The 12,268-nt window shown below is 34.7% G+C and overlaps 1 protein-coding gene across 1 annotated transcript in view; it reads right to left on the bottom strand.

The window, feature by feature from the left end:
• The window catches only part of PTPRQ (protein tyrosine phosphatase receptor type Q), a 110,534-nt gene that overhangs the window by 34,246 nt on the left and 64,020 nt on the right, over positions 1–12,268 (bottom strand). Inside the window, exons 27-31 of the mRNA XM_068401737.1 lie at positions 7,646–7,767; positions 4,016–4,202; positions 1,539–1,783; positions 836–902; positions 95–253 (exon numbers count right to left, since the gene is read on the bottom strand). Of these exons, the coding sequence (XP_068257838.1) occupies positions 95–253; positions 836–902; positions 1,539–1,783; positions 4,016–4,202; positions 7,646–7,767 (780 nt within the window). The remainder of the gene's footprint in view (positions 1–94; positions 254–835; positions 903–1,538; positions 1,784–4,015; positions 4,203–7,645; positions 7,768–12,268) is intronic.

Below are 12,268 nucleotides of genomic sequence, written 5' to 3'. Positions count from 1 at the left end.
AAGAAAAGGAATAAAAGATAAATGACAAACAGCCTGAAAATAAAGAAATAAAAAACCCTGAAAACAATTTTCAAGAGAACTTATAAAATTCTACCTCCGGCTTCTGCAACAAGAACTTGTATCTTCTTGATAGGGCCATGATCATCACTGTAATAACATACTGGCATTCTGATTGTAATAGTTGTAGCTGTGACGAGTAATGTCCCACTGGTATCATAAACTGGTGCTGGTTTCTTTTTAGGCTGTGGTGGTTCTGTTTTTAAACACAGATATACCATGGAGTTTTGTTTTAAAATTTTTTCACTACAAGTACTTTGTTCAGGCACGTAGCTGTGTTATGCCAGATAAATCTTCAGCATATTTTCAGGGACAACTTAATGTTCTACTTAATGCCTTAAGCCTCTAAAAACTTTATTCTGATAAATGCCTCTGCATATCAGTTTTCAATTAAAAGAGAAAACAACAAAAAGACTGCGTCTTAGTTTTTCAATGAATTTCAATCAATGGTTGTATTTATTTCCACAACTGTGATACTGTATACTTACTATACCTCTGTTATATTCTTCTAAGCTGTTTGCTGATGGTAACTAAAATACTGACTTCACTGAGTCTGGACATGGTTTACAGTATCATTCAGATACAAATAGCAAATGATCAGTGATACGCAGCAAAACTGAGCACTGCAATTCATGGCTATCCATTATGTGTTCCTGTTCCTACATTATGCGGCCTCTAAATAATAGACAAAGGCACACAGCTGTGTACTCACAGGTAGAACAGCAATTTCTTCAGCATTTATAGAAATTTCAGCTAAAGGGCACTTTATGAGACATACCTTTGATATCCATGGTTATTTTCAATTGAATTTTTGGCCCTGCACCGGCACCATTAATTGCATACACCTTAAAAAAACAAACACTTATTTTAATGAGTATTTGTAATAGCTTCAAATTGGCCATATCTGGATATATTTGAAGCAACAATGAATGCTGAAACACTCCTTTTGTCATTCACAGTTTGCTAGAACGACTTCATATTTCTTTACAACCCTAAGTACAGTAACACTTCATCACTTGTAATGTAGCTCTTACAAAAAGGAGAAAAAACAAGCCCACTTAAACAGTTATGTCGCCTCCTCTCATGTCCTAGTCTCTGATTATTTGGAAGGATGTCATGCACATACTTCTAGCAAGCTCCCCTTGCAGAACTGGACCTCATGTGAGCCAAATGAGCAATGCAAGTAGTGGTATTAAGAGAGACATTAAGTCTTGTACCTGTGATGAAGTATCACAGGCTTCTTTGCTAGCACATGAACCAGTGGTCCAGAGTACAAAGCTAACCACTAGTGATGTGTCCTGCTCCCACTCACTCCACCCTCTTCATTGCTTCCCTCATTCCTCAGACTTGTCTCTCTTCACACTCCAGCTAACATTCTCAGCATGAAAATATCACATTCAGCCTAGGTTTGTGTTGCCTATTCAGACTAATCTCTCACTCATATCAAAGAAAAAATCCAAAGAAAAAGTATCAGTTCTTACGCTGACATTATAGGTATTTCCTCCTTTTAGTCCTTCTATCATGGCAGTGACTGACCGATCTGTTTTATCAATGACACTAAGGTTGTGGATCCGGATGGCAGCAGGGTCATCTTCATTGTAAACCATAGCTTGATACACCTGAATATTTCCATTTGGTTCAGATGGTGGCACAAATGTTACTTGGAACTTTGTAACTTCGTCTGGTATCTTCTGAAACGTTATGTTGTTAGGTGGGTCTTCAGGCACTGAAATAAATATTTCAATGATCCACTTAGTTTACTACTATTATTATTATTAGAGTAAAACCTGAAAAATTACAAATTATATTTTTGCATATCAGTATTATTTCATTGGTATTTTCTGTTTTTATTAAAAACATCTCAAATACTTATTGCATATGTAAATATTTATAAAGACAATAAAAAGTTAAATATTTATTGAAATCCTATTCTTAATGATAGCATTTAATGCTACAAATGTTAAAAATAATGATTAGATAACCCTCAGTAATCTCTACTCAGAAAAGTTTCTTCTGATTTTCTACTCAGAAAGCCTGAAAGCATCATTATACCTTGAAATACATCTGGGGTAAACAAATCCTTGCATGGGTTGACAAGCAAGAACCAAGTGTTAGTCTTGAGTATCCCTTTCTGAAAGCCCTCTGTCAACAGCAAGCTCCCTCCCAACATAAACAAGCCACTGTGCTCCCTGCTTATGATCACAGCTAACTCTTCAGGAAAAAACTTCCCACTACCCAATGCCTGGACACAAACACAACACGCATTTTCCCCAAAGACAGTTTTTTTGTCAAACGCTTATTCCAGTAGCTTATTCTCAAGACAGCAAAGGTATAAATCATTTTCCCAATGCCCCTGTCTGAAAGAAAAGGATGTAACATTCTTTCCAGGCAGCTAAATATTTATTGCTCTACCTGAGCAGACAAGTATGTAGCGTGACCTCTAAATAGTGAAATCAAGCAACTGAAGGTAAACACATTCCCTCAGCCAAGGATTTAGATGCAGTTGTCATACCTTCCAGGTTTTTTACATCAGCCAACAAATGCTTACTCAGGCTTCTCTGGAGTAAGTATGTGTAAACTGGTCCTAAGTCAGCCATATGCTAGACTGTACAAACCAGATGAACAAGATGAGATGGAAAAAATAACTGTGCCTCTCTAAGGTTACTGCACCTCCTAATGTATCACATTTTTACATAAGAGAAAGGGCTACCAAAAAAGGTAGCTCACAGGAGAGACCTAGCTACCACTTAATTTAATCTTCATTCCTTTTCCACAGTAAAAGACCATATCAGCCTCCAGGCATATAAACAGGTCATGAAATCCTTTGAATTTAGCATAATAAAGGCATTAGAGACTTATATATATACACACACTCATATCATATCATATCATTAGGGACACTGGATTTTCATACATCAAAGGAAAGATAAATGATAAATACAATCACTGTGTAGTATGTCTACATCCGAAATTAACCTGAGTATATAGCTAAAAAGCTGACCTGCAGCTAACCTCTCTAGAGAGAAGGCGATTGTAGTTATACACAGCTGATAATTAGTTGGAATGAAACAAAACTTCAATACCTTTTCAGAATATATTTTTTATTTGTTTGTTTGATTAAATAGCCTTAGTGAAAAATTTAAAACCAGCAAAGATAGTAGACAGAGCGTAACCAGGAACTATGTATGTAAAGCTAGGACTGTATCTTCCCCATGTACACCTGTTTATATTTTCCTAAGCAAATGCTATCTACTTTTCTGTAACATAGCCTCTTGGTGTTATGAGGTTATCATACAGTTCCTCATTCTCATCTCAGTTTTATTTCTCTGAGTAACTTAATAGCATCAGCAACTTTTGTCACCCTAGTATCTACCTCATTCTCCAGATTGTTTTGAATCTGTGGAACTCCTGACTCAAGCACAGATCCCTGTAGGCCTTCACCAGCAACCTCCTTCCACTGAGAATACACAGACTGTGTCCGCAAGTCAGTACAGGTACCATTTATAAATGGTAGGATTCACTTAATTTAATTTTTATATGTTTAAATTTTGCATCAAGACCAAGGATGTTGTATAGGGTTTTCAATAGTCTCTTAAGGGAAACAAGCACGTCCACAGGGGAGAGTCATCCCTTCCTAAGACAGGTATCTTACATATACATGCTAATATAGATAGGACCTCTATTCATTGACTATAGAAGTAATCTAGATGGCTGTGTTCCACACATCCATATTTTACATGAAGCAAGTTAAGATCTCTGCATTACTAAAGGTATATCTTAGCATTTATTGTCACCATTACTTTTTTTGTTGACTGCCACTTTTTAAATATTAAAGAAAAAATATTGTGAGAACAAATCTGCACTAAAAGTGGACCATGTGTTCAAAACTCTCATTTATTTGTCAGATGAAAGAAAAACTGTAAAGTTTGATCCATGTAAAGTAGAGAAAAACACAAACCTGCTTCAAAAGTGGAAACAATTACTGGAGAACTAGCCTTGCCTTCAATGAGTGCAGCATTAACATCCCCCGTAAAGGCAATGATTACCACAGAATACCTTGTAAATGCTTTCAAATCAGAAATTTCTAAGACTTTATCCTCATCATTTGTCTTCAGAAATTGAGCTTTATAATTTTCATTATCTACCTGCAAAATAATAATTAAAAAAACCCAATTACAAGACTTGACACAGCCAAAAGCAGGGCATTATTAGTTGAACACCTTATTTGACTTTTATCTTTCCATTTTTCTGACCGTTTACATATCTGCAGCAACATGTAATGTTGATACGCCTGCAGAAGGTGCAGTTCCTCTTGGGATGTAGTAATAGAAGCACTACTTATAAGACAGTGGGGAGGGAGTAATTCTCTCACTAGAAAAGCTGGAAAGCAGAAATAATTTGGGTTCAATCTAGAAAAGGGAGAGTGGTGGAAGACATAGTAATAACTTCAAAATATAAAAAAACTATGTTACTAAATTGAACATAATTCATTGTTTCTAGTGTTCATGAAAACATAAAGAGAAATTTTATCTGCACCAAGAAAATATTAGAATTAAATATTACAAAAACTGCAATGATTGATATACCTAAATATGTAACTAAAACTATGACTATAATTTTAGTTAAAAACTAGAACAATCTATTGAGAATTGCTGAGCAATTTTCAGCACTGGACATTTTTAAGAACAGGATAATGAATAATTTGTGAGGAAGACTCTAGGTACACTTGTTTCTGTGTTAGAGCAGGATGTGGACTGCATTACTTCTTAGGATCCCTATCATCCCTACATCTCAAATAATCTGTAGTTCTGTAGAAAAATCTACAGTGTTGGGCTATATCCCATTAATCAATTGTAATTTTAGCTTTAAAAAGTAGAAAAAGGCAAAATGGGAGCTTTTCTGGTGTTTGATCAAATATCACTTACAAAATTCTTTTTTTGTCTATTCCCATTACTTCAGTTAATGATGTTTTCATTATTGTTTCTTCAGTGTGCAATTTGAAAAGAGGATTAGGTAGCTGTACAGTGGTTTTCCCACTGGATGAAATCTGTATTAAATGCAGCTGCTAAAACATGAGAATAGTTCAGGCATACCTTTTATTTGACAGATATGTATCTATCCCTACTGAGAATTAACCTGAACTAAACTTTCTGATGGACTAAACAGACATTCATTTCCTGGGATGGCCATGAAGAGCTGAAACACTTTTTCCTATCTGACTATCAAAAATCTGGCATAGAAATATTTATGCAAGAACTAAAATACAATCACAGCAATAAATCATTAAATTGATTTCTGTTCTTCCTGAAATTTAATGGTTCAGTTCCATCTTCCTTATTAATTTTCAGTAATCTTTTATTCAGGACTACTTCTAATTATAGTAGGCAGCAAGACAAACTAAAATATGACTTGGAGGAATAATAATGAGGAAGTACTTGTTAGTTTTTTTGATCTATAAAACCGTAAGGAACATCCTAGCAATTTAAACAAAACCCTAATGCATTCACTAAGAAATACTAATTACTACCTTTTAAGAATAAAGACATCACAGAGCAGAAATCTGAAATTATTCTGTTCTGTGAACCTTTTTTTATAAATCCTTAAAGATACTCAGTTGAGAACTGAAATGAGTAAAGTTATACATACAGGAAGTTTGTGGAATTTGGAGTCTTCATAAAAATTCTCCCACTGGGACAATAAAATATATAACCAAATTTTCACTGAAAAAGATTGTGACAGCTTTATTGTCCTTTAAGAAGGAATAGATTTGTCTACTAAGACAATTATCTGCAGAACTGACCCCTGTAGTTACTGATCATTAGACAGACAACATCTGATTATAAGGAATCCCTAAAGATAAAGCTATATAGATATATCTGAAATATATTTGAAAAAAACCCTCTTTGTAGAAACAAAACCAAAACCCTCCAAACTGAACATTTAAAACAGCTTTTTAAGTTCCTTCCGAATGCTGGCAGGCTCACATGAAACATTCCATAATTCATCTTACTTTAGGAATTTTACTGTAACTTATATTGATAAATTATTTATAATATTTTCATAGTGTAGAATCAGATGCCAACCTGTTTATAATTTAGGAACTATCAGACAGAGGAGAAATTGTTTAAATACAAATTGATTAAATAATATACACAAAAAAATCAAGCTTTAAAATTGAATTTGGAAGATTTTTTTTCTGTTGATGAACTATAATGCTGTTTAGTCAAAAGCGACAGGAACTTTTCATGAGGAAAAACTCTTCTCTAACTTCTTTAGTAAAGGAGAAACAAATATTGTTATGTAGTTGTTAGCAACCTACCCAATGGGCCAAGGAACCATTCCTTCTCTGTTAGTATTCCCCTTGTTATTGTACATCCTTCATCCTGTCATACTACTGCTGTGGTGTGTTCAGAACTGAACAGATTGCACTCTACGTATTGTACAGTGAAGACAGAGGAAAAGAAAATAGCAGGACTACACATTACTCTCTCTTGTAACTTTACTGAGGAGCTCAAAAATATTTGTTATTTTTTTTTACTGATCTCCTTAGAAATTTTGATTGCACAAAAATCTCAGCATTAATATTTTAGCATATCTGTAATTCTTATGACTGACTCAGAAACATTGAAAATATACACATAATAGTCTTACTCTCTTCTCAGAAAATTGAGAGAACTTTCTATTTAAAGCCTTTAAATAGTTTGAAGTAGTCTTTAGGTTTTTTTCCTATTATCTAACAGAATTTAGGATTTTTGAAGCTGCAAACAGCAAGTTTTCCTGAGTAAAGTCTGGTAAACTGCTTCCCATTTTCACTGATAGCCTTGTCTGTATAATTTCTGGAAGAACAGGGAACCTATATCCTACTTAAAACTTCTCATGTGCTTAAACTTAGAAAGTTTCATATCTTGCCACAGGGCAGGAAATGAGGTTTATTAATGGAGTATTGTAAGGGTAGTAGAGGATTAAATGAGAAAGGCCACTAGAGCTTTCCTCCTATGTCAGCCTTTTTTTTGCTTATAAAGATCAAGGAGAAAGACGTGTTATTGCTGTGCTACCAAAATACAGCTAATCTGATGGACAGAGCACCAAGCGGAAAGTGGGAAATCTAGTTTGACTTTAAAGTTTGCCCTCTGATCCACTGTAACTTTGCACAAGTCACTTCCTTTTGCTAAGGTCTCCACTCTGGTTTGTAAAATCATGACAATGAACCTTTCCTTCCTTTGAAGAAAAAAAAAAAAAGTCATTATTATTTGAGGCTGATAAGCAGCCTCATTATTGTTAGAAGGAGGTACACCTCTGCAAAGCTCAGCTACTGTTTTCCTGTATACATTTATAGCTACACTTTTTTTTTTCTCCGCGACCTCTTATTAGCACACATTTTTAATACAAAGTAATTAATTTATCTCTCATTAAGAAATTTACAAATGTACAATTAATTCTTATGTGGAGTTTATGTTGAAATAGACACAGTCATATTGTTTATCAATCCAGTTTATGTCTATCCTATAATTTTATAAGAACATCCGCTGTGGTATTTATATCACCAAACTTCCATGTTACTACCAATAATAAACCAGAGTTGCCTTACTGAGGTAATGTCTATGAGGTAGCATGTTGGCCCAGTAATGATGACAGGTTCACTCCAGCTGATATTAATACTGTGAGGAGATGTAGCTAAAACAGTCACATTTTCTGGAGGACCATCTGGTGCTGTAGAAAAAATACATATGTGAATCATGGCCAAAGAAGTTCACAACAAATAACCCAGTAATTTTAGTGGCCAGTAGAGATTATTTTTCGATTTGAAAATAAACCTTTTTCACACATTTACCATTATACACTGCTTAAATAATGATAACATTTTTTCTTTCTGATATATAAAGCATAGTGTGATTTAGAAACACATCTTTCATTGCAATTACTACAACTTTTCTAGAGTATGAACTGCCTATAACTTCATCTTAAATTGAAATTATAGGGTTTTTTAATTACGTTATTTATATGTTTTACACGACACGAACAAAATATATACAACTATTTAGACAAATAGACAAGAATAATATATTCATTCATGTCAAATCATTCAAAGAACAAGAAATTGTGAAAACACAGGGTCTTCTGCATGCTAGAAAAAATTTTCAGCAATTTTGGAAAGTACTAGTAGAAACAATTTCTATATTAAAAATATTTTCTAGATTTCATTTCAACTTATTCTTAACATGTTGAGAAACTCTGGAAAACACACACTAAAAAGTAACGGGAATTGTAAGCATGCAAGGATGTTCACATTAACAAATGGGATTTTCCCAAAATTTCCTTTTGCCAAGGTGATTTGTGAATTAATCTACTTATTTCTTATCCACAAGCGAGAAATTAATGACATCATAATAACAACACAGTAGTTCTCAGTAAATGGTATTACTTTTTCATAATGACCATGGTAGATTTCAGGAAAATAAAATTTGGAACAGAAGTGACAACAGATTTGTAGATAATGCCAGAACTTGGCTCCATGGTGCCTTTTTTTTTTGGGTCTGCTACAAAAAAAGGCAACTGTGATATGTATCTGTGAAAAGCCTGTTATAGAAGCAACAATGGATTTGTACAGGTTTCCAGAGTTTGACTTCAAGGTGTCTTTTTTTTTAATCTACCACAAAAAAATACAGCTATGATTAACATGTATCAGTGAACAGTCTGCTATAAAAAATGATAAAAGTGATCATATCTATCCTAATCATAAGATGCAGTCTCTTTTCTCAAACATGATTAATGCATGAATATGTATTTTTTCACCATTACTCATTAGGTAAGAGGGCTTAATGAGGAAAATTGGAGTGTATATGAGGTTACTTAGTTTTTTAGGTAAAAAACAGGTTAGCAAAAGGAAAAATAGCATGGAAGGAGGTACGTAGCTATTGAAATCGTGTGAAAGATTAATGAGGAGAAATCATAAAATTTTGCACTGCAAAGGTGAAAATTTTGCACCATGGCTGCAAAATAAAACAAGAAGATTTGGGAATTGATAAGGTGCAATGAAGAGTTTAGGGTGTTTGATATAGGAGGGAGATTGCTGTGCTGGGATTAGCAGGAATATACTGGGCTTTGTAGGCAGGATCAAATTCAACCATTGGAAGCAGTCCCCAAAAATACTGAATAGCATGGAACAACTGTATGAAGAGTGTAACTGAATGAACTGTGAAAGCCCATGAAGGATGGTGAAAGAGGAGACTGCTCAGAGGAGGCTGGCTGTTAAGTGGGGTGCTAGAACAGATACCACAAAATACAAGGGCAAACACATTCCCTAAAAGGTATAATTAGCTTATGTTGCAGGTAATACATGCCAGACTTGTTGCTCAGAAAGTGTCTTCCAGTGTAAACAATGCTTTCAGTAACTATGGCAGTGGTATTACCTTTATCGTCAGCTGAAATTTCTGAAAACCAGTATAAAATGATATATATATGTAGCTTCTCAAGCCTTAGTTTAGAAACCAAGCAAGATTCCAAAGACAATTTTCCATGACTTTTTTATAGCATTAATGCAGCGTTTAATCTCTTAATATTTTTTTCAGATGCCAGTTTAGGTTTATGCATTAGATAACGATGGTGTGAAATAATTTAAAGCATAATCTAATCCACGAATTATCCAACCTGAAGTTATTTATATGGATAATTTCCATATGCAGTTTATACTTCATACATTTTTAGATCTCTGCAAGAAAATTCTAATGAAGTATGCTGTATTTAAGATACTTATCTAAAATACATCTAAGCATTAATACCTGGTTTATTTTCATCATGAAAAGTACAATATCAGATATTAACTGAATGATAATGAAATTTAGGAATATTTTCTGAAATAATTTGTATAATTAGAAAGAAAACTAGAAAATGAAATGTGTCTAATGCATCTCATGTCTTACAAAAAACATCTTTTTAAAAGCTGTGTTTGCTTCAGTGGGTAACTGCCATGTTCTGATTTAGGTTTGTTTGTGAAATGACTCTAGTCACCACGAGGCCCTGATATCACTATACCCTTTCTCTTATAAATCACAGCAATTTACTCAGTAGAAATGACCTAGTCTTATTCTCTCATTCCCCCATAATCCAATCACTTCCTCTCATAAGCACTTTTCTCCTGGTTTTCACAATAATGCATTTTCTGTAACTAATAACCATCATTTCCTGATTATCATGCTTCTATCCTTGCACAGGAATGTGGGTCTTATGGAGGTCAGGGTCATCTTTCCCATCCATCTGTGTCCTGATGCTAAGGCAGCAGTTAAGTGTGTTAGCTTGAAGATAAGTCTGGATAGCCCATCATTTAGCATAATCCTCAAAAATAAGATTGAATACTCCAGTCTTGTAACAGAAATTCATGCTTGATAGTTTGGTTAAGACCAGACCTTTTTTCTTTTTTCCAACAAAAATTAAGTGTGAGGTTCAGCTATTTAATTTTATAATGACCTAGGTTACTTTTACTTATATTTAAACATTTATATCTTGTATTAGGCCATATTTACTTCCCAATATTTAGTTCTGAGAGAATGAAAGGAACAAAGAAAAACAAACTGTCTCAGGCAAAATCTGCCAGAAGAAAGGCATACAACAACAGATGAAATATTATCACTTTTCACCATACAGAAACATTTCTTTAAGTATTCCAAGCAACTGGCTATCAGCAGGGATTGGGAAAGAAGGTGCTGAAAAGAGAAGCGTAACCCTCTGCCCCATGCATCTATGTCCTAGCCTTCATGGGACATTCGAACATCTGGGATTTTCCTTTGTATCTCAGTATATCCTGGCATTAGGAGACTTGGCAGTTTACCAAAAATCATTGCATTGTGTAACTGTACGAGATACAAAATGAGGTCAGTGATTTCACTGCCATTCATTTTCCACCTAACACTGACCCTCCAAAGTGATTTTTCTCTTCGAAAGCACAAGTTTGGCCAATATTATTCTCCTTATAAATGTAAAAGTGAAACTCAGGTAAGTGCAGGTGTGAGGAACAGTTTTTCCAGCTATAGAAAACATTTCTTGCCCTTTCCCTTACTGTGACACAACACTGTGGTCTTCTGTACTGGTAACTATGTAAATCTAGGTTATGTTGAAAATATTTCATCTTGCAGAGTAGATTTGGCTCTTAGGTAATCCATCAGCTAAGTAATAACAGTGCCATCAAACTACTTTATGAGACAGTAGGACAACTCCTGTGAGGATAATCTGCAAGACAGAAGGCTGAATAGTTTATCTGTGTGATGTGAGAACTGGACTGTACTGAACAATCCATAACATTTTCCACGGAGTTACGCTATAACCACTTTCAGTACAGAACACAGCCATTATTGTTTGAAACTTGCAAATGATGTAAAGAATCTAAAAAAGAATTCCTGTAGCCTTAAATTTACCTTCACAATGAACAACAGAAATAAATAGCTAAGATCCTCACCTTAGAGACTGGATATTCAGAATTATTAGGTATTTCTGCCTTAGCAGAAAAGTCAAATCCTCGGCAATTGTAAAGAATGCTTAGGGTTTCTGTTATGTAAGTTTTGCTGTTGTTGAAGTTTCATCTCTATATTCTGGGAACTGAGTCTAACAGTTTTCAGCTCAAATGCTGTAACTTCCTGAATATGAGTACAATAATAATATTATTTTCATCAGGCTTAAGAGAAACACAAATTTCTGAGAACCCAATTATTTCTGAAGAAAAATCATTTGACTATTCTTTCACAACCAAGGTATCTTTTCCTTTGGCAGAAGCAATGTCTTACAGAGGTATTTCTTGAAAATGGGAAACAGTGGCTAACTTCTGCCCTCAAATCTGCAAACACAACTCCCATTGATTTTATGGACTAAGTCCTCAGGCTATTTTACATAGCAGCTAAACACCCTTAAGCCCTAACAGACCATGTATATTGGCTGTGCACCAGCAGGCTAATCCAGAGGATGCTTGGCCCAGTCCTCGAGGGAAATGAGAGGGGGATCGACACCTGTTCTCTGGATACACTCCCCAAGGCTGCTCAGAGTGCTGGGTCAGTTTTTTGTGCATCCTGAATTTCTCTTCTCTGATACAGGCAGTGCCCTTTGCAAAAGAAAGAGAGGAACTAAGGTTTTTTAGTCTGTTTAACAACATTTCTAAAGACTAGTCTTTGGAAAGTATAAGGTCAGGTAGCTAGAGAGCTGCCCTTGCTAAAGATCAGCCGCTGCT

This window comes from Nyctibius grandis, chromosome 5 (genome assembly GCF_013368605.1).
Source record: "Nyctibius grandis isolate bNycGra1 chromosome 5, bNycGra1.pri, whole genome shotgun sequence".
In the NCBI taxonomy this organism is placed as follows: domain Eukaryota; kingdom Metazoa; phylum Chordata; class Aves; order Nyctibiiformes; family Nyctibiidae; genus Nyctibius; species Nyctibius grandis.
The sequence above is the reverse complement of the archived record's forward strand: the minus strand, read 5'-3'. Positions and strand labels throughout refer to the sequence as shown.